This window comes from Cercospora kikuchii (genome assembly GCF_019650295.1).
Source record: "Cercospora kikuchii DNA, contig_00004, whole genome shotgun sequence".
NCBI classification, from domain to species: Eukaryota; Fungi; Ascomycota; class Dothideomycetes; order Mycosphaerellales; family Mycosphaerellaceae; genus Cercospora; species Cercospora kikuchii.
In genome coordinates, this window is record NW_025408585.1 from 2,527,387 (window position 1) to 2,547,873 (window position 20,487).

Genomic DNA, 20,487 nt, shown 5'->3' on the forward strand with positions numbered 1-20,487 from the left:
CTGGTGTTTCTCCTACGCCCTGCACTGTCAGTCCCTGAACGCTTCCTGCGAATGTACAGCTGTAGCCGTCGAATCTGACATGTGGCTTCCATGGGCCCTGTACTACCCGTGTCATGCTCGTGAGTTACCTTCTTCCTCCGTGCAGAGACGCCCTGGACGCCTGTGAGCTCGACAAGGCTATGTGGGTTGCATGTAGCCATCTGGATCTGGAGGCCATCTTGCGACTTCTGCTTCCGCCACAAGTGCTGATCCGCCGAGAACGTTATCGTCCAACCTTACAGCGAGACCATCGTCTTCGGGAGAAGGTAAAGGGGTAGCTACAGCAATGAGTTGAAGCTCAGCCATAGCATCGGAATGTGCGAGTTGTTCTCCAGAAGCCTTCATCTTGTATTCCGTGACTCCACTACTCTTCGCATGCTTCCATCGCCGGATGGACTCCTCGGCGTTCGCGATGTTCACCTGAGACATTCGGCGTGCAGCTTGCCAGCTCACCTCGGTATCGGGATCCCAGTTACTGTCTTGCGTGGTCGGTAGTAGAGCTACGCCATGTTCGGCGAATCTTCCGAGGACGTATGAGTTGGGATCCACAGTTCGTATGTAAGCGTGAGATTTGATCAAACCTTGGAGGAAAGACTTTTTCGCCCCATATAGTACCAAATGACATGCGTCGAGCGGCAGTGATCTGCGGTCCTCTCTGGTGAAACGAGCACCACGCTCCATGAGAAGCTGCATTGTGTCTTGACAGGCTTTGTAGTTCGATTTTTCAACCCTGTGCAGCGCCACACCCAAGGCAGAATAGCCATCGTATCGATCATTACACGGATCTGTTCTGCTGTCGCGGTTCAACAGCCTGATCACCTCCTCTAGATCGTGCACCTCAGCCGCTCGGAATAAAGGCAACTTGCCGAAACCGGGACTTACACGTGCTCCCTGTTCCAGCAGTAATGTCGAGATGGCTGTCTTTGCTTTGTTTGCGCGCTTACCTGCGTTATAGGCCAGTGCAGTCATACGTGTTCCAAGCTCAAGATTCGGTCGTTTGCTCAAGAGCCAGGCAACGCCATCAATCCGCTCACCATGCACGGCTGCATGGAGAAATATCCCCTGATGAGAATCCACATCCATATTGAGATCTTCAACAAGGAATTTCGCGTGATGCACATATCCCAGCTCAATAGCCTTAGCCGCGTATACACCCACACAATCACTCGCGATTTCGTCAAGGTAAGTCATGTCGGCTTCGCCAAAACTCCATGTAGACCAGTTGAACAGAAAAGCCAGACCACGCAGCTGATGCTCAGCCACAAAGTACAACAGACAGCCCGGCAGAAGACTTTGCGTTTGCGTGTCATAGCCTTTCGAAAGAGTCTTGGTGGTCGGATCAAGAATTGCCGATTGACATAGCCATGCGATGAACTGAGCCATAGGCTTGCAAGGAAGGCCATGTCTGACTATGTTCTGCAGTGCATTCTTCCAGCGCTCAATATCGCCGGAGTTCTTTGTACACATCCACCGATCCGCAAATCTCTCAAGGTTGCGCCACTCAACCTCTGCAATGTCATGCGTTGCGATGTTGGAAGGCGGCTGACGCCCCAAGCGCGTTATGTAAGAGGGCCAAGAAGACGATTGCGAGGCAGGATGTCTCTCGCTGATGGCTTTATGAGCATAGGCCATTGGTAGCATATGAAGATAGTCCATAATATACGGGTCGGCACCAGTCTCAAGGAGCAAATCCATGATCTGGAAGTGCAATCGCTCCGCAGCATACGATAGTGGTGTACGTCCGTCATCGTCGACAAATGGCTCTTCCACGCCTCGCTCCATGGGTTTAGGCAGCGCCCGTACAAGTTCAAGCATTCCAGATTCCGCAGCAAGCGATAGTACTGACCGTCCATTGCAGTCTAAAATGGTCGTCTCGACTCCAGACAAGTCCAGCAGCCTCAAAGCAATATCCAAGTGACCGCGCTGAGCTGCAACATGCAGAGCAGTCTTGCCTTCATTCGTGAGGTCATTGAGAATCGTCACTTCAGTTTGCGTCAAGACTTCTTGTAAGATCCCGAGATGACCCTGCCTCACGGCCCAATGTAGAAGTGTCCAGCCACTTGAATCTTTCTGGTCCATTGGGAGTCGCCGCTCTGTTGTGGCGTCCTTGAATCTACGAATGGCAGTGAGCTCCCCATCTTGGATAAGCCAAACCAAGAAGCTGAAAATAATGCGGGAATCATTCTTCTGATCGATTGAAGCAAGCAATAATTTGAGCATTTCCGCCGAACCTTGGAGCGTTGGGTACGTAAGTGCTGACCACAAAGGCTCCCGAGTGGTGGTGGTCATGAGCTCAGTAGAGAAATATGCGTGCCGAAGCAGGACTTTGACAACATCGACGTGTCCTCTCTGGCAGGCTATCTGCAATGGAGAAGCTCCATCGCGAGACGTACAGCTGAAGTCACCTGGAGCGGGGGATTCTGTAAGCAGATAATCCACAATTTGATCCTGTCCAAGCTCGGCGGCATGCACAACAGCTGGCGTAGTCCCAGCATACGCTGTTGAGACTTGATGAAATATCTTGAGTCTCTTGACCATTTCCAGGTTCCCACTCGAGATGGCCAGCAGCAGTGGAGTCATGTTATCTTTACCACCAAAGTTTACGTCTGCATATCCGAGTTGCTCCATGGTGTCATCAAACAATGGGTAATCGTTCAGCCGGTATGCTTCAATGAGCTGCTCCTGCAATTTCTGCTTTGATTCGATTTCTCTTTTGCGTAGCCAATAGCCGGTATCGTTCAATGGAGCATCAAGTAATTCAAGGCTTGGCAAGCTCAACTTGCGCCAGCGATGCTCATCTCCAGACTTCACAATATTGCCATACACTGTGCGATGAGCCCAGTGTGCTGCTGAAGTCAGAGCGGTGGCGAGGGCAGCGCTCTGGCCCCAGTCAGCCAATGAACCACGGGAGGAGTTCTTCGTCAGCGCCACCACGGCCATTACGTCCATAAGCAGCATCGGTATGTTTTCAACGTACTTCAGCAAGCCGGTTGCACGTACCGTTGAGAACAAATGCAGCGAAAGTCGGCTCTGCCCTTTCTGTGCCTTGTCAAACTCAAATGCGTGCTTGAACGTGAAGAAAAGGGTGTCGGAGACCAATGAGACGGCTCTGATTGCCAGCAAGACCCATTGGCTCCAGGAGGGCCCTTCGTATGGCCCAATCGACCCATACCAATACAACGATGACGTGGATTGAGGCCCTGCTGAGCTCGCTATGCTTCGAAGCAGATTGACCATGCAGATCAATCCCAGAAGACGTGATGCCGAGCATAGGGTCATGAAAATGCGTGACGCCAGAACTGTTTTGTCTGAAAAGCTCATTCGTAGACCAGTGCAGCATATGTCGATCGAGATCGCCGCGATGAGTCTTTCCTCCCTTGCTAATTTTCCGAGTGAGCCACATATCTCCGCTTTGAAAGTGTTGATCAAAAGCGAAGCCAGATTGGCGAAGTGAGCCATTGCGATCTCCTTGACTGCGCCGTCTCGAATATGGAAGTGGCCAAACACGAGACTCACGATAGTCAATATTGCTGGTATGAAGAGGCCAATCAGTATCCCATCCCCGGCGATATCTGGGTCGAGAGCCTTGTGGACGCTATGCGTTTCCAGGACGAAGGGATGCATCTGTCTGGCACTGAGTATGCTCGTAACTGTCCAGAAGAGGAGCATAGCAATTGAGCCCCAAGTGATGAAGCTCAAACGACAGTTCCTGATCGACCACATTGTCGCATGGCGAGCCTCATATTCCATTGGATGCTGACTTTTTCTCCTGGCCGGTTGCTGTTCGAGGTCGGCAGGATCGTGTCTGCCATCTGCCGTCTGCTCCTTACACCATGGTGATGTCGACCGCAAATCGGCCATCGTTTCGAACAGGTGCTGCGTGCTGGCAGCCAGGTCTGGCCAGAGGCCAGCATGGTGCGCTTCGAAATAGAATTGAATGAGGGATGCAACGAAGATAAGAATTAGCAAAACGCCAATAATGGTATCGTACTCCGCCATGGCAAACGCAGTGAGAGTTGCTGTGTCGATGCTGTAGTGGCACCAGTTCCAGTGCCAGTTAAGTCCACAAGAGCCGCGGTGCCAGAAATTTCCTTGTTTGCGTAGTGCTGGAATTTCTCGCATCCTTCTCTATCAGCCTGGCTGTACTTATCAAAGACGCGCTTGTCTTGATGAACCTCAACCCTTGTGGGACTTGTTTGCTGTTTCTTGTCGCCGCATTCTCTCCTTGTTGCCAGGACGGTCTACAGCTTTGTCGCGAAGTTTCCAGTGATCGTATGCCAAAGAGAAGTGAAGTCACTACCTTGATAGAACAGGAATGCCGCCAGTCGACAACAAGCGTGTCACGTCGATGATCTCCGAGTGTTTTCTCATTGGTGAAGGAACCGCGTGAAGAAAGCTCAGCACATCACGCTCGTCTGTGAATTTACCAGATGTTAGTGCCGATGTGGCCTGAGGAAAGAAAGGAGTCTGTTCATGCAATATATACATCACCCATTCTTGATCAAAAACCCGTACCACAATGCAGCCGGAACGGCAATTAACAAGAGACTTCTGAAAAACTCATCCAACGCCCTGCGTGCTTTTGATTTGGGCTTCCTTCGCCCGACTTTCCCGCCCTTCGCTTGACTGTCGTCCAAATCACCATAATGGCTTCCTACGTGTGACTCTTCGTCGCTTTCTTCATCTTCGTCCGGGTCGCGCCAGCGCATTTTGGGGTAGTATCCAGCTTTGTCGATCAAGCTGCCGTTGCCATTCATCTTGCCGTTGGCTTCGTAAAGGTCGGGCAACACATAGCCAGAATGGTTGGGAGTGAGGGAGCCAGATTTTAGTGCGGGCGATACTGTCCTTGTTCGAGCATTGTAGGAACGCTGCACGCTTAGGTGTTGGTTGCTAATGTTGTTGCCATTGGCTGAACCGGTGGACGTTGAGCTTGCGCGGCCACGACCCTTCTTCTCATCAGGCTTCGGTGAAGTTTTCCGAGGACTGACTGAGCCATTCCGCCCATATGGTTTACCTCGCGGAAGATAGCGGGGGAGCCCCATCTTTTCGCGAGCAGTGTTGATGTCCAGCTCAGGGTCGTCTTCCTCTGGCTCGGGGAGGTTCCGGATACCAATAATGACTGATCTCACGAAGAGCACTATGATAGTCAACCCCAGCAGCTGAGCATAGCTGATGAAAATGCTCAGCTGATCGGGTAGCAGACATAGTTCCGTTTGGACAGTCTTGCATCCTTCGGCTACGCCACCCATACAGTCTCCGACGTGCTTGCCCTTCTCATCAACGGGATTCCACAAGCTCACAAGCAAGAATGCTGGTTTGCGCACACCCATGGCCCAGCTGAAGCTTTTGACTGTAACCTCGCGGACAGTCCGCATCACAACATGCTCTTTCTTCGTGGCATCGTCGTATCGGCCCACATTGAAACGGTGGTCAACGTCGCAGTAATCGTGGTCGTCTCCTGAGAAGATGTGCACAATGTCGCCAGCCGCCGAGACCTTCTTGCCAACGATGCTCGTCAGACTGGGCGTCAATACATTTTGGTACTGATAGCCTGCAGAGAGCGGTATCGCTTTTCCCCTCTCTCGTAGCTTGCCACAGTCGACGTCTGGGTTACGGTAGAGCGGGACATGAGACAGAAGAACGACAGGAAGCCGAGGCCCTGTTGGCTTCTTCGCACTCGGGGCCAGCTTCCAGTCATCATCATCACGTTTCATGTGAGGTCCTGAAGCGGGCTTCAGCTTGTCCAAAATGCCGCGCTCGTCCTTATGCTCGATAATATCGTGTGACCACAGCTTGGGAGAATGCGAGCCCGGGAAGAGCCGCTCAAGCTCTTCTGCGACAACTTTAGGGCCTGTCTTGTCCAAGCCATCCAGAAACTCATTCGCGGGTTTCCATAAGTGACTGTACTTTTGCCGGCGCTCTTCACTGACTTCTCCGACGTCCGGAACGAACTCGTCATATGCGCTCAATGAGGGAGTGTCCAGGCTCACGAAAGTGTGGTTCCCGAGCACGTAGATACTGTTGGACTCTCCAAAGTGACTCTCGAAGCGATCCCTCACAGTCACTTGTACTCCATTGCCAAAGCCCAAGTCGTGATTTCCAGGCAGACTTGTCTTCAGAATCCGGCTCTTGCCTCCCGCAGTTGCATACTCATCCCATGTCACATTTCTCGCGCCATTTTCAATGCTCACAGGACTTTCTGGCTGCTCCCATGCTGCCAGCAAGCTCCGGTTCACGCCCGGGTAGAGCTGGTCCTCGGCCAAGAATATCCTCGCGAAGCGATCGTACTCGGCATCCCACTGCTGCTGCTTATACTTGCTCCAGCGGCCGTTTTCACCTGCCACAAATTGGTTGAGATCCGTTGTTCCATCACCCAGCAGTCTCTGCCCTTCCTTTTTCTTCTCATCCAGTATCAGCAGGTTGATCAGCACCTGTCTCTGATCGGTATTCAAGCCCCTCGCTCTTTCCGTGCTCCACTCCCGTCCTCCATCCAGGAGATCTCCGAGGAATACAATGCTGTCAGGATCCAGCACTTGGTTGATCAGCTTGAAATTCCTACGCATGTACAGATCGGTGTAGTACTCGGTCAGACTCGACAATGGCCACGGACGTCCTGGGTACGTGTGGGGGTCGACGAGTTGCGGGTCGGCGATGAAGACAGATCGGTGAGGCTGTGCATCGCGATGCCATGACTCCCAATTCTGCCAATCACATGTTTTGATATGTGAGTGGGAGATGCTCCGTTCTTCGGCGTGGATGAAGTACAACCAGAGAAGCGTGATGGCAGAGGTGAAGAGCGAGATGTGCTTGGTCCATGGGTAGCGGCGAGTGATGCGCCGCAGACTGGATTGCGCTACATGGCGGAGTCGCATGGCGGGAAAGGGAGGAGGTATTATCGTCCTGTTGACATGTCCTGTGGCATCTCGAGGGCTGCTTGTCTGCCTCTTTCAAGCGGTAGCGAATGGATAGGAGACTTATGTTTGGCAACTCGTGTTCACGGGTGGGTAAGGACATATGCAGGGTCTCGCAACATCCCCGTCGAACGAGTCTTGGCAGGAAACATGGCCTCACACATCCCCGTCACGGCCAGGTCTCGGCTTCGTCAGTCATTAAATTCGATGATACCTCCTAGCCTGAACCTGTATGACTTCACATGACTCTAATCCACGAACTGGCATTCTCTGCCTAATTTCACACATTGCCTTGGTATGAAGAAGTGCTTCATCCTTCAGGAAACGATTCTCCCGGCGCTTGGCTTGAGTGCCAACGAAATATTCTTTGGCGTGTACAGACTTATGGCTGCTACGCTTTCCCGATCCCTACTAAGTATTTAATCATCACCTCATGATACCTGGAGCAGTTGCGTTTCGGCCTTCAGCAGTGGGACTCGACTCTGGTCCATCAAGCTGCTCGTTAACGAACAATCCTGCCATACCTGGTGAAAGAAGTCAGTCAAACAATCACAACCTCGCTGCATCGGAAAGACTTGCCCATTCCAGTTCCCAAACACATGCTCGTCAAACAGACCTTCTTCTTCTGCCTCCTCGCCTCGCTCAAGATCGTCACAATTTGTCGCACACCGGTCATACCGAATGGATGTCCCAGTGCGATGGCTCCGCCGCGAGGGTTCATCTTGCTCCAGTCCAGCTCCAGCTTGTCACGGCAGTACACAGCCATTGAAGCAAAAGCCTCGTTGATCTCAATCAGATCAATGTCCTTGTGCAAGTCAAGATTGTACTTGGACAGCAACTTTGGGATCGCGAGAGATGGACCAATTCCCATGATCCTTGGTGGCAGACCTGCGAGAGCGGTTCCGACATACTTGGCAAGAATCGGCTGGCCGAGTTCAAGGGCTTTTGATCTCCGCATGAGAATGACTGCTGCGGCGCCATCTGTCACTTGAGAGCTGTTTCCTGCTGTGCTGCGATCACCGTAGTCCTTGAATGCGCCGGGAAGCTTAGCGATCTTCTCGTAGGTCGTGCCGTAGCGGATCTCGTCCTTCTCGATTCTGGTCTCCTTGCCATCCTTGATCACGGTAATGGGAACCAGCTCGTCTTGGAAAAGTCCGGCTTTGTCGGCAGCTTCAGCACGGCGGTAAGATTCGGCTGCGTATTCGTCTTGCTTCTCGCGGGTGACATTGAACTCTTTGGCAACAATTTCCGACGTGCCGCCTGTTGAGAGACAAGTCAATAAATGTATTGGTAAGAAGGATGGCCGGCATTTGCTCACCCATAGGAATCATGCAGTCACGAGCTTCCGAGTTGCCCATGATTTCATCAACGAAAGGGCGCTCCAAGCGTGGCCTGTTGTCGCTAAGCAGCTCAGCTCCAATGGCGATGCCGCAGTCGATGATGCCGGCTTGGATGGAGGTGGCAATATGTTGAGTGGCGGTGAGACCAGATGAGCAAAATCGAGCACTAGCAGACGCAGCACATGTGTTTGGGTAGCCGGCGGCAAGAGCTGCAGCACGCACGTAGTAGGCAGCGCTGCCTTCACGGACGTTGCCCAGACAAATATCTTCCACGTGCTTGGGGTCGAGCTTAGACTGGGCGTTCACTTGCTCGAGCAGCTTGAATACCATGCCATCCAGGGTTGTGTCTTTCATCGCACCACGACCAGCTTTGGTGAGAGGCGTGCGGAGGGCAAGTGTAATGACCACGTCGTCGGGGTTCTTTTGGGTGCTGTCGTTGAGCTTTAGTCTGGGTTCTGTTGTTGCCACAGTTCAATCTTACATCTTGTCCACCGGGCTGGCCAAAGGGTTCAGCTGGGACACGATCTGCGAGACTCGTGAGGCTGCCATGTTGATTATTTTGTAGTCGGGCAAGCAAGACAAGGCTTGGAATGGATGTTTACTAGTGTACAGAGGGGAATGCAGATGTATGGTTGACAGGTGAGGTGTCTATTATCGACGGTCGTGTAACAAGTATGGCCTCGGCTACGTGAGGAGGTCGCAACCAAATGACGGGCCTCGGCCAACTCTCACATGTTTGCTGACTCTTAGCGAGTCCGTCGTGTTCATGATGCTGATTATGACAGTGCGGTGCGGTGGCAGAGCAAATACCTCTCGCTTCCACAGACAGCATGTTGTCGACGAGGATGGAAATGGCCACCGCCAGAAGTGGTGCAATCGAATGGCGACAGGCATGAGCACGGCAGACCCACCAGCGGAAGCCCACCTGCCGCACGAAGCCAACTCTACGAAGGGCATTGCACACGCATCAACACCACTGTCCTATTCGCGTGCCGCCGAACACACGTCAGAAGTACTGGAAAAGAGACGCCTGTTGCCGCGTGGCCCGACAGAAAGGGCAAGTCGCAGCAAGAACCTGCGTACATCTGCAAGAGATAGACAACACATTCGTTTCAGCAGGACTGTACGAGATGCAGCCGTGTGATGCAGCTGGGACTGGTCACATTGTTCGGCACTGATCAAGATGTGAGGGCGCGAGTGCCACGGACCCCAGCGAGTGGACCGGTCGTCAGGTCCTGTTCCGTCTCCGGTTTGAACGCGACACGGAAATGACATCTCGTCGTATACATCGTGAAGGGCACTGCCAAGCTGCTGCCTGTGATGAGCCACCGGCGCCGCAAAGGCATTGGACGACAATGTTACCGAAAACAAGTCACCCGCCTTTTCGCCAGAAAACATACTTGTGCACTCGGGGCGAGTCAGCAAAGCTCGCATTTGTTACGAGGTTGCAGCTGCAAAGCTCGCACTTGCTAAGCTGAAACAGGCCCACCAAACGCGGAACATCGTCATGTGTGTCCGGTAAATCGAAGAAGCAGCTGTACAAATCTCCTCGCGATGGTCCCGAAAGTGTATTGCGTGCATTATCACATATGCTGTTGTCCATTTGTGCTTGCCTGCAAGCATCGGAACCTCGCAGTGCCGGTGAAACTTGTCGACTGGTATTGTACATTGCCCCTATGGCAGGCCTGGCCCTCAACTTCCTATGCCAAGCTCAAGATCTGCCGGTAGTGGCGTACGCGCACTCTTATGCCCAGCTCACGTAGCTATTATAACAAGCAAAGTCGACCTGTCTTGCTACTCACGAGTAATAAGATCATTTCACACTTACCATGACTGACAACCACACGATACGACTGGTGCCTACCAGCATCAGCGGCGCGGTGCTTGCATTATGCCTACTGCTAATCGCATATCAGCTCCTTGGTTATATCTACAACCTATTCTTCCACCCACTATCGAAATTCCCCGGCCCAGTTGCCTGCAAGGCCAGTTCGATACCCTATGTTCGACAAAACTTCAAAGGCGACCTTGTCGCTTGGATCACCAAACTCCACGATGAATATGGCGAAGTCGTCCGCGTGGCTCCGAACGAGTTGTCCTTCTCCAGCGCGGACTCATACAAAGATGTGTATGGGTTCAAGAAGGCTGGCCACGGATCTCTTCAAAAGGACGAAGACTTTTACACCAATCCGGGAACAATCACACGCGATATCGTCAATTCCGACGATGCCAATCATGCGCGGATGAGAAAGATCTTCAGTCACGCCTTTTCCGATCGATCGTTAAAACTTCAGGAACCACTCTTCCTCACTCACATTGACAAAATGATCAGCAAGATACGCGAGGATCCCAGCAAGAGCTATGACATGGTAAAACTTTACAATTGCACCACCTTCGACATCATGGGCGACTTGACATTCGGAGAGCCGCTGGGCATGTTGGACAATTCCGACTATCACCCTTGGGTGGCTGCCATCTTTGGCGGTTTGCATTTCGGTGTGATCCTGCATTCGATGAGAATGCTCGCGCCATCCTTGGACAAGTTCCTACTGAAGTACTGCATGCCAAACTCTATCAAGGAGCAGATGCAATTGCATGCAGACTTCTCACGTCTGCGCGTGGAACGACGACTTGAGAAGCAAGATGCCAGACCCGATATTTGGGGACTCGTTCTCGGCAAGGAGGAAGGTCGTGGTTTGTCAAAGAAGGAAATGTACGCGAATGCAGAAATTTTCATGATTGCGGGAACAGAAACCACGGCAACGCTGTTGAGTGGTGTCACGTTCCGTCTCTTAACGAACCCATCGAAGATGCAAAGGTTAGTCCAGGAAATTCGCTGCGCTTTCGCAAGCGAGGAGGAGATCACAGCGGAAAGATTGCAGGCGCTGGAGTACCTTCATGCTTGCCTGGAGGAAGGGCTGCGTATGTATTCTCCTGTGCCGCAGGGTTTGCCGCGCGTCGCATTGCCTGGACTACCTGTGGTTGTGGATGGCCATGAGGTTCCACCTGGAGTACGTGCTTCTCCAACGTGTACGGGATGCGGATTGAGTTAACGAGGTGTAGAGCAAAGTCCGCGTGTCGAATGTGGCAGTCTTCAACAATCGAAACAACTTCCGTGATCCCGAGCTTTTCGTGCCAGAGCGATGGCTACCAAATGATGCAGAGGGCGCAAGATACTCCGAGGACAAGAAACATGCGCTTCAGCCGTTCTCGACTGGGCCCCGAAATTGCTTGGGCAAGAATATGGCGTAAGTTTGCGACTTCCCGCGTAACGAGAACGAAGCACTAGATCTCTGACCATTTGAGCAGATACCACGAAATGCGATTGATACTGACCAAGACGCTTTACAACTTTGATTTGACGCTGTGCGAAGAGAGCAAGCAATGGGCCGACCAAAAGACGTACATTATGTGGGAAAAGAAGCCGCTCATGGTCCGACTGACACCACGCAAGGTTTAGATCTCATGTATGATTGGATATTCACTACACGCTGTATGACTACGAGCAGATAAGATAGACAAATGCGCCCTCCACGATCCACGTGCATCTAGATCTGGAAATTGTTCACCTCGTGCCCGCCACGCGACTCCAAGTATGGGGGTCATTGTGTCTCGTGCACGGATGCGTGCAGGCGTTTCATTGATGGAAAATCTCGCTTGGCAAAGAGCACATGATAGCATCCTTTGGCTGTACCCCAGCCCTCACCTCCACGCACCTCCACACGGAACTGAGATTGCGGGGAAGCGTCCTACGGTGTGCGCCTCAGCGCTTGGACTGGCTTGGACAGTGACCCCCAAAGCGCCACCCAATCGTTCCTTTGATCCTGGCGTAGTGCGGATGGGGCGACTCCGCGTGAATCGCTAAGGTGCTCAACCTGCAACACATTGCACTTCGGCACGACAACTTGGCCCATACTGGCTCGCATGCAAGACAAGCTTCTCCTCCCCATGTGAGATCCTGTCTAGACAGCGTTCGACGCACCAAGCGAACCGGAAACAGGCAGACTAGTGCGTTTGACGCCACTCGTCTATTGCCTCTTTGGCTATTCGGACTTCACTGCACCGGCCAACGCCGCCAAGGGCAGGGATATCTTCCGCCTTTGTGGTAAGAGAGCTCTTTGTAGATAAAGAACTTGCTGCTCACCTGCCCACATCTTGCAAGCTCCAGCTCTCCGCTCTTTGTCTTCAAGGACTTCATCACAAGTGTCTCGCTCCATCCGAGGGCTTGAGAGTATCTGTTACACTCACTCTGATACTGAGCGACTACCGCCATCATGGGTATCCTCGAGAAGATTATGTAAGGACTATGCTGTGTCCCAGACTGTTTGGCAGTTCGAGCTAACGTCTCAATAGTCGCAATGAGTCGATGAAGCATGACCCGAAGGAGATCTACAATTGGAGGGTGTTCGTGGTGTGCGCGAGTGTGAGTCGATTCGTCTACGAATATGTCTCTCGCGGCGACTGACATCCTGGCAGGCATGCTTTGGTGGTTTCTTGTTTGGAATGGACACTGGTATCATCGGTACGTACTCGAACATTTCGCTGAATATCCTTCCGTAGGCGCTAACTGCCCTTGTTCAGGTGGTGTCTTGAAGCTCGACCCATTCCGACAAAAGTATGGCCTCCCTCTGGCCTCGGAGAACCCAACCCTTTCCGCCAACCTCGAAGCAAACATCGTCTCCACATTGCAAGCAGGTTGCTTCGCCGGCGCTCTCGTTGCAGGATGGGCTGCTGATAAGCTCGGTCGACGTATCGCCATGATGATTGCTGCTTTCCTCGCCATCGTTGGATCCGTCATGCAAGCTGCCGCAGCCGGACACTTCCCAGTCATGTACATTGGACGCTTCATTGCAGGTGTCGGTGTTGGAGCTGCTAGTATGATCACACCTCTTTACACATCTGAGAACGCGCCGAGAGCCATCAGAGGTGCCTTGACCGGCATGTACCAGTTCTTCATTGTCACTGGAGGTGAGTAATCTTCCCTCATACCAACAATTGCAAACTTGCTGACCTTTCTAGTCTGCATTGCCTTCTGGATCAACTACGGATCTCTCCTCCATTCCTCCGGCACGATCCAGTACGTGGTGCCGCTTGCTCTCCAAGCTCTACCCGCTGTCATCCTCTTCTTCGGCATGTTCATCAGCTCCGAGACACCACGATGGCTCGCACGCAAGGATCGCTGGGACGATGCCTCAAAGGTTCTTTCCCGCATTCGAAACCTCCCGGCAACTCACCCATACGTCCAGGAGGAGCTCCAAGAGATGTCCGACCAACTTGCATACGAAAGGCGATTGATCGCTGGCTCTGGTGCCCTGGACCTTCTGAAGGAAATGTTTACCATCCCAGGCAACAGGAAGAGAACACTCATCAGTATCGGACTCATGATCTGCCAGCAGATGACTGGTAAGTCAAATCGTGCATGTTACGTCAAAATAAGCAGCTCGCTAATGCCTGAACAGGAACCAACGCCATCAACTACTATGCTCCTCAAATCTTCTCCAACTTGGGCTTGACTGGAACCGAATCCTCGCTTTTCGCCACTGGTATCTACGGTGTCCTCAAGATGGTCGGATGCGCACTCTTCCTGCTCCTCGCAGCCGACTCTCTCGGTCGTCGCAAGAGTTTGCTCTGGACTTCCATCGCCCAAGGACTCTGCATGTACTACATCGGCATCTACGTGCGCGTCGAGCCACCACAGAAGGGCGTCCCAGTTCCTCCAGCAGGTTACGTCGCTATCGTCGCCATCTATCTCTTCGCCGTCTTCTTCCAATTCGGTTGGGGACCAGTCTGCTGGATCTACGTCTCTGAAATCCCAACCGCCAGACTCCGAGCATTGAACGTCTCCATTGCGGCCGCGACACAGTGGCTGTTCAACTTCGTCGTTGCTCGTGCTACCCCAAACATGATCGCCACAGTCGGCAAAGGCGGATACGGAGCATACTTCATCTACGGATCTTTCTGTTTTGCCATGTTCGTCTTCACTTGGTTCTTCATCCCAGAGACGAAGGGTATCTCATTGGAGAAGATGGACGACTTGTTCGGCAAGGTCGACGTTGGAAAGGCGATTGATGAGGAGTCTCAAGAGGGCAACCGCATCAACTCGACTTCGTCGCAAAAGGGTGCTGATATTACTGTCGCTCACGTTGAGAAGTCTTGATGGATGGACCGTAATGGTTAACAGATGCATTTATGTATGAAACGAAATACATTTGGCTCGCTCGCTCATTCGCTCGAGCTGACGTTTATGAACAATTCACGTTCTCTCTCATCAATTCTCCCATCTCTGCTTCTCCGTACTGACATCCGCATGCGTGGGAATCTCAACAAAGTTACTGTTTTCTGGCCAAGCATTCTCAGCGAACGCAAGCTTGCACGCACAGTGGCGTACAATGAGCCCAGGGAGAAGTATGAATAATGGCTCACTACCTCCAGTGGCCACGAAAGATCCCGACGAAGAGGACGTCCCACGGCCACTTATAAAACAGCTACGATCAGCTGATCAATGAACCGGGTCGTGTGTGCTGGCAGTATTTCTACCACTCCAATTTAGGTAAATACAAAAAAGGTGATCTTCAATTGCTTATTTGGTAGCTCCGGCAATAGCTCCCTGCTTCCGGTTCCGAATGCTGCATTAGCCCGCTCTTTTGCCAACTGATGTACACCGCCAAGAGGTCTTCGTGTTCAGAAAAACGTACAGTATGAATGGACATGGCATACGGGAACAGCAGGACACCAGAATATTTGCATCGAAACTTCATTAGTAGCTTATTGAGTTCGACGAAATTTGCGACCAACTAAACTACTCTGATGTTAATCGTCAAACTTCCTCAGATCAGCGTCTACGAGAAAGATGCTTCTCGCACCTGCAGTAGCACCACACCACTGCTGATCGTCTCACAGTTTGTGCCTTCCACGTCATGCTACCTCTGGGTACTGCAGCTAAAAACCCTCCCTCGGAAATCCGACCAAATGATGCAGGATGGTTGTCTCCCAGTACCAGACGCCGTGTCGTTCTGGACCTCGCGGCAACTTTCTCTACTTGTATTCTTTGTCTTTTGGCATTGACCGAAAGAAGTCACAGAAAGCGATATTTACAATGCAGATAGAATTAGGAAGCTCTCTTCCTCCTGGAGACCCACACGTGAGAACATCTACTTTCCACAGGAATCATCACTGAGCTCGATATCATAGGGTGTCAGCGTATCACTCCCTCTCTGGCAAGATACTGTTGGCTGGGCATATCGCGATGAAAAAGTCTTGGAAAAGCTCAACACCGGATACCCAAGGTTCTTTGTGCCACGAATAGTCCGCGTCTTAGCCCAGCAAGTCGTAAGGCATATCTCGAAATCCAAATTTGCGAACGCCCTGGCGAATGTCCAGAATGTCGATGACCTCGATGCTTTACTCGTTCCCGGGAAAGCCATGGCGGTGGTATGTCTGAAGCATCTCCGGACCACGTCCCAGGATCATACCTTCGGAGCCTTCGTCATTCACCACTCTGGTGATATAAACCCACTCGAAGACCACGTTGGAGAAGGCGGAGACGGCACTTCTGAGATATTCGCCGTAATCTTTAGAGGATCGTCTTCGAAAGGAGAGCCCAAAGCACTCTGGCAACACACTGGCTATGGAATTTCCAGCCGATGTGCATCATATTGGCTCTCAACTGCACCATGGACAAAAGCTAGCCACAAACCTGATGTCGAAATGCCAACGACGATGGCGACAGTGAAAGCAAAGACCAAGCTGCGCACTCGGATAGCAGACCTGCTCTGTTCTGAGAAGCAAACAGTCTCTAGTAAGGATATCTGGCTCTTTCATACCGGCATGTCGGCCATTGCTTACTCTGCACATCTCGTGTCTGAGAATCGACAAGAAAAGCCTGGCGTGGCCGTGTTTGGGTGAGTTCTGCATTCTCTGGCGCAAATGCAGAGTGTGAACTAAATCCAACTCCAGTTTCTTGTACGTGGACACCTTCAAAGTCTTGTCCAAAATTCATGGTTTTCAATGCACACTTTACAACGCCTCGGACGCGGACCTGGACCTACTCGAAGCGGATCTCAAGGCAGATCCAACACGGTACAAAGCATTATACCTCGAGTTTCCAGGCAACCCATTACTAGCATCACCCAATCTGACCAGAATCTGGAAGCTGTCGCGCGAGTATGGGTTCGCAGTCGTCCTCGATGATACTGTCGGGACTGCAGTGAATCTTGACCTGATCGCTCACACAGACATTGTCTGCACCAGCTTGACGAAAATGTTCAGTGGAGCTTGCAATGCAATGGGCGGGAGTCTCGCTCTAAATCCAAAGTCCAAGTACTACTCACAGTTCAAATCGAAATTAGAGGCGGTGTACCTCGACACGTATTTTCCGCCCGATGCAGTGATCATGGAGCGAAACAGTCTGGCCTTCGCAGAAAGAGTTCAAAAGGCCAATTCCAATTCCGAGCTTGTCGTTGAGCTGCTGGAGGGGCATCCAAAAGTGGAACAGGTGTATTATCCCAAAGGAAGTCCGTCTCAACCATACTACGACCGTCATCGGAGGGAAGGAGGCGGCTATGGGTTTCTGCTCTCGATCGTGTTCGACAAACCTGCATCTGCAATGGCATTCTACGATGCGTTAGAAGTAGCCAAAGGGCCGTCTCTGGGTACAAACTTCACTCTGTCGTGCGCTTACACGCTGCTGGCGCATGCAAGAGAGCTTGAATGGGCAGCCAAGTATGGTGTTGTTGAATACTTGGCGAGAATTAGCGTCGGGGTTGAGGATCCAGAAGACCTTCTAGGTCGTGTAAGAAAGGCTCTTGCTGCGGCAGAAGAAGCGTCGTAGAGAGTGCGGCACATTTTCCAACTTGTGACTCATCGTTCGGATTCACCGCAGCCATTCAAGAGGCCGGGTAAGGGAATGAAGATAGAGAAGGCTACATGTACGCCATCTATTTCAGCTAACCACCAACAGCCTGCAAGCTCTTCACGGTATCCGTGATGCTCTGATCGAAATCGACCTGCTTCCAGCCCTTGAGCACAGAATCCACATTGCTCGTATCGATGTCGTATATGCCTTCCTCTGGCATCCCACCACCTGGAGTCTTCTCCGTTGGCTGGTCCTTGAACTGTGAGTAGTTCTTTGCGAGCACTTCCGCAATCCTCTTGTTGCAGAAGTGTCCGCTCGTGATGAAGAATCGCTTGTTCGCTGCCTCGGCCTTCTCTGCTGCGAGAACGTGGCTGAGCGCGAGATCCCTCACGTCAACCCAGATGAAAATGCCTGTTGCTGGAATTTCATCTTTCCACTTGCCGAGCATGCAATCGCGGATTCGCTGGTTTGATGTGTTCAGGGCGTCAAGCGAGTTGAGGTAGTGCACGATTGGACCGAGGACCAGAGGTGGACACATGGTCGAGAGGGTGAATTTTGGCTTCTCTTTCTCGACAAAGTCCCAGGCTGCCTTTTCAGCGAAGGTCTTGGAAGCACGATAGCCCGCAGCTGGGTTCTCGACCGCCTCTTGTTGCGTAATCGGATTCCAGTCCTTCTCACTGTATGTATGTCCTGGCCGTGTACCTTTCTGAGGATCGATGATGGAGGCGAAGGAGCTGGTGATGACCACACGCTTGACGCTCGGTGCACTCTTCTTGATGCTCTTCAAGATTCCTGTTGTGCCAATCATTGCAGGGTCGAGCAGCTCTTTCTGCACATCGGTGACATTAAAATGGAAGGGACTGGCTGTGTGGATGACTGCCTCGAACGGCGGGTCTGACACGACCGCCTTGTCAAAAGCTCCCTCCTGTGCAATGTCCTCGACGAGTGCGAAGTCGAGCTTGTCCTTGCCATACTTGGGGTGTGCTTCCTTGATCTTGTCTGCCTTTTGCTGCGAGCGAACGGTGGTGACGACGGAGTGGCCGCGTTCGAGGAGGTGATCGAGAACGTGCGCAGCAATGAAGCCGCTGCCACCGGTAAGTAGGACTCTCATGTTGGCGATTGGTGTGGTGTGGAAGAGGTGTCGTGGAGCTGACGTGAGTTGGGAAGCAGCTGGGGTTTTGTTGAACGGAGCAGCGAGCGGCCTTAGGAGATAGCGGAGCATTGTTTGAAATCGCAGCTGCCGCCTCGTCGTCTTTGCCGCTCCATTTTCCCTTCCCCATCGCCCTCAGCTGCTTCATTCATCCGGGTGATGTCATTCGTGCCATTGGACGGCCGATGTCATTCGCGCGGGACACGATCGGCTCTCAGGCGGGCCAGGCGAGCAGTGCGTCGGCAGTACATGGAACGAGCCTACGCGGAAAGCTCATTGTCGATAGATCTCAAATCGACGGCTGTCATGGTGAGCAGTGCGATGACACTCAACAGAAAGTCTCACGATGGAGCTTCACTTCTCCCCCACACGGCTCCACTCTTCCGCTCCTTGTCCAATCTTGGCGGCCTGTGCATTACTCTACTCCAGCTGTGCTACCGTGTACTTGCTTGCAACTTAATATTTCAGTTTACTTGATCTTCAGAACACCCGTCGGTCCAATATCAACATCGACGCCTTCTCTCGCAGCCCATACAACATCAGGATGCGCGACGTATATCCATGGCGGATTCTCCTGTAACCTCTTCAAACACTTTGCATACAGATCCGCTCTCCCCTTACCATTTCCACCCTTATCATCAGCAATTTGCACATCCAGTCCTATATTCCTTGCATCTTCAAATAGTTTCTCGAATTCCTCATCACGGTACCCCATCCACCACGTCTTCTCTTCACTCTTCCTCTGCGATACTTTGTCGTCTAAGACTCGGAATGTCGTATTCGGAGTTGAGTCAAACAATGCTAGATCCCCAAGATATTTGTTCAATCCGATGGACCGAGCATACTCGGGGCGATTGTACTCCACTTTTATTTCCACAGACGGAAACCCAACAGCTTCAAGCGAGGAGGCAACGAAAGCGGATATCTTCTCCGCGTGTTCCGGCATATAAGTTGGGGTACGTAGGGTAATGCTTGTGGGCACCTTCTGGTCTGCAGGTAGGTCTGAAAGCTTGAGTGATGATAGGAGAGAGCGTGCGAGTGCGGCGTCGTAGGGAATTGGAGACAAGTTTGCTTCGCGGAATCCGAGATGGAAGGGGCTCACCGCTGTCGCGGCGGCCGTGGCAAGGCCATGGTAGACATCCTGGATCAGATCTGTCTTGGATATGGCGAGGTTGGCCGCCAAGCGAGCGGAGGGATGAGAAAAGAGACCAGTGAAGTTGTTGAGGTAGTAGATCACGGAAAGTGTGCTCGTTTGTCGGCCCCAGAGCAGTGGCGGTTGAAAGTCGAGTAAGCTGAGATCGGAAGTTCGCTCGAGATTGAGGGCGAGATCAACGCTGCCATCACGCAGGAGCGCGAGGCGCTTCGAAGCGGAGGGCTCATGTATCGCCGTGATTGTTGTGGGGAGGTGGGCATTGGTAGGTGCATCGATCAAATCAAGAACGGCGTGGCCTCGTCCGTCCTGCCTTGAGAATTCCGCTACTCGATATGGTCCTGTTCCAAGGATGGGTTTGCCATCTTTGTCAATTCGACAGGGCCAGAAGTCATTGAAGACCTGCGGCAAGTCGGCAAAAGGTGAGCCGCTTTCCACTCGCACTGTCCTTTCGTCTGCTGCGGAGAATGTTGTTGTGGCGAAATACCTGGCATAACTCCATTTCATGCCAAAGTAGTCTGTGGAACCGAGGAAACCCTTGATATATTCTACAACTTTCTCTGCTATACACGGCAAGCCGTCATGATATGTGGCACCTTCACGAATGTGGAAGCTCCATATCCGGGCATCGGGTGATGCTGTCCACGATGCGAAGAGACCTGGCTTGAAGTCGCCATGCGGACGCCAGGTGATGAGCGGCTCGAAGACTAGGGATTTGAGTGCGAGGACGCTGTTGTCGTCCGTGACCTGTGTTGGCAGGCGGAAGTCGACATTTCCCAATGCGATACGGAGTGTCTTGGTCGTGGTTGGCATTGTTATGTTCAGCAGAGTGGGCTGAGAAATACTGCGTATGTTTGAGTCCGACTCTGAAAGAGTGGTGACTTCCCGTTGAACTTCTTGCCCACAACCTCTCCTTCTGGTTGAAGATTCTCCGCGTCTCAGAGTCGATTCCAGACTCTACAACGAGGCCGAGTACCGGGAGTATAGCATACGGTCATCAAGAGACTGCACGCGAGCGTCTACGATGAGCCTCGACATTGTGG

At 52.2% G+C, this 20,487-nt stretch overlaps 8 protein-coding genes across 8 annotated transcripts; 3 read left to right on the plus strand and 5 right to left on the minus strand.

Annotated features, from left to right (window-relative positions):
* Positions 1-177: 177 nt before the first annotated feature.
* Positions 178-4,038, minus strand: CKM354_000723100 (uncharacterized protein; the record flags this gene model as incomplete). The annotated part of the gene is made up of 1 exon (XM_044802574.1): positions 178-4,038. The coding sequence occupies one exon, from the start codon at positions 4,036-4,038 to the stop codon at positions 178-180; it is 3,861 nt and encodes a 1,286-aa protein (XP_044658509.1).
* A 488-nt stretch (positions 4,039-4,526) lies between these two features.
* CKM354_000723200 (uncharacterized protein) lies at positions 4,527-6,911 on the minus strand (the record flags this gene model as incomplete). Its single annotated transcript, XM_044802575.1, has 1 exon — positions 4,527-6,911. The coding sequence occupies one exon, from the start codon at positions 6,909-6,911 to the stop codon at positions 4,527-4,529; it is 2,385 nt and encodes a 794-aa protein (XP_044658510.1).
* A 465-nt stretch (positions 6,912-7,376) lies between these two features.
* CKM354_000723300 (uncharacterized protein) lies at positions 7,377-8,839 on the minus strand (the record flags this gene model as incomplete). Its single annotated transcript, XM_044802576.1, has 4 exons — positions 7,377-7,474; positions 7,530-8,210; positions 8,269-8,720; positions 8,772-8,839. 4 exons carry the CDS (start codon positions 8,837-8,839, stop codon positions 7,377-7,379), a joined length of 1,299 nt encoding a protein of 432 aa, XP_044658511.1.
* Positions 8,840-10,119: 1,280 nt separating this feature from the next.
* CKM354_000723400 (uncharacterized protein) lies at positions 10,120-11,750 on the plus strand (the record flags this gene model as incomplete). Its single annotated transcript, XM_044802577.1, has 3 exons — positions 10,120-11,301; positions 11,354-11,538; positions 11,600-11,750. 3 exons carry the CDS (start codon positions 10,120-10,122, stop codon positions 11,748-11,750), a joined length of 1,518 nt encoding a protein of 505 aa, XP_044658512.1.
* Positions 11,751-12,564: 814 nt separating this feature from the next.
* Positions 12,565-14,447, plus strand: CKM354_000723500 (uncharacterized protein; the record flags this gene model as incomplete). Its single annotated transcript, XM_044802578.1, has 6 exons — positions 12,565-12,587; positions 12,644-12,713; positions 12,767-12,812; positions 12,872-13,258; positions 13,310-13,693; positions 13,750-14,447. 6 exons carry the CDS (start codon positions 12,565-12,567, stop codon positions 14,445-14,447), a joined length of 1,608 nt encoding a protein of 535 aa, XP_044658513.1.
* Positions 14,448-15,386: 939 nt separating this feature from the next.
* CKM354_000723600 (uncharacterized protein) lies at positions 15,387-17,120 on the plus strand (the record flags this gene model as incomplete). The annotated part of the gene is made up of 3 exons (XM_044802579.1): positions 15,387-15,431; positions 15,482-16,191; positions 16,247-17,120. 3 exons carry the CDS (start codon positions 15,387-15,389, stop codon positions 17,118-17,120), a joined length of 1,629 nt encoding a protein of 542 aa, XP_044658514.1.
* Positions 17,121-17,235: 115 nt separating this feature from the next.
* Positions 17,236-18,255, minus strand: CKM354_000723700 (uncharacterized protein; the record flags this gene model as incomplete). The annotated part of the gene is made up of 1 exon (XM_044802580.1): positions 17,236-18,255. One exon carries the CDS (start codon positions 18,253-18,255, stop codon positions 17,236-17,238), a length of 1,020 nt encoding a protein of 339 aa, XP_044658515.1.
* A 508-nt stretch (positions 18,256-18,763) lies between these two features.
* Positions 18,764-20,257, minus strand: CKM354_000723800 (uncharacterized protein; the record flags this gene model as incomplete). The annotated part of the gene is made up of 1 exon (XM_044802581.1): positions 18,764-20,257. The coding sequence occupies one exon, from the start codon at positions 20,255-20,257 to the stop codon at positions 18,764-18,766; it is 1,494 nt and encodes a 497-aa protein (XP_044658516.1).
* Between the last annotated feature and the right edge of the window lie 230 nt (positions 20,258-20,487).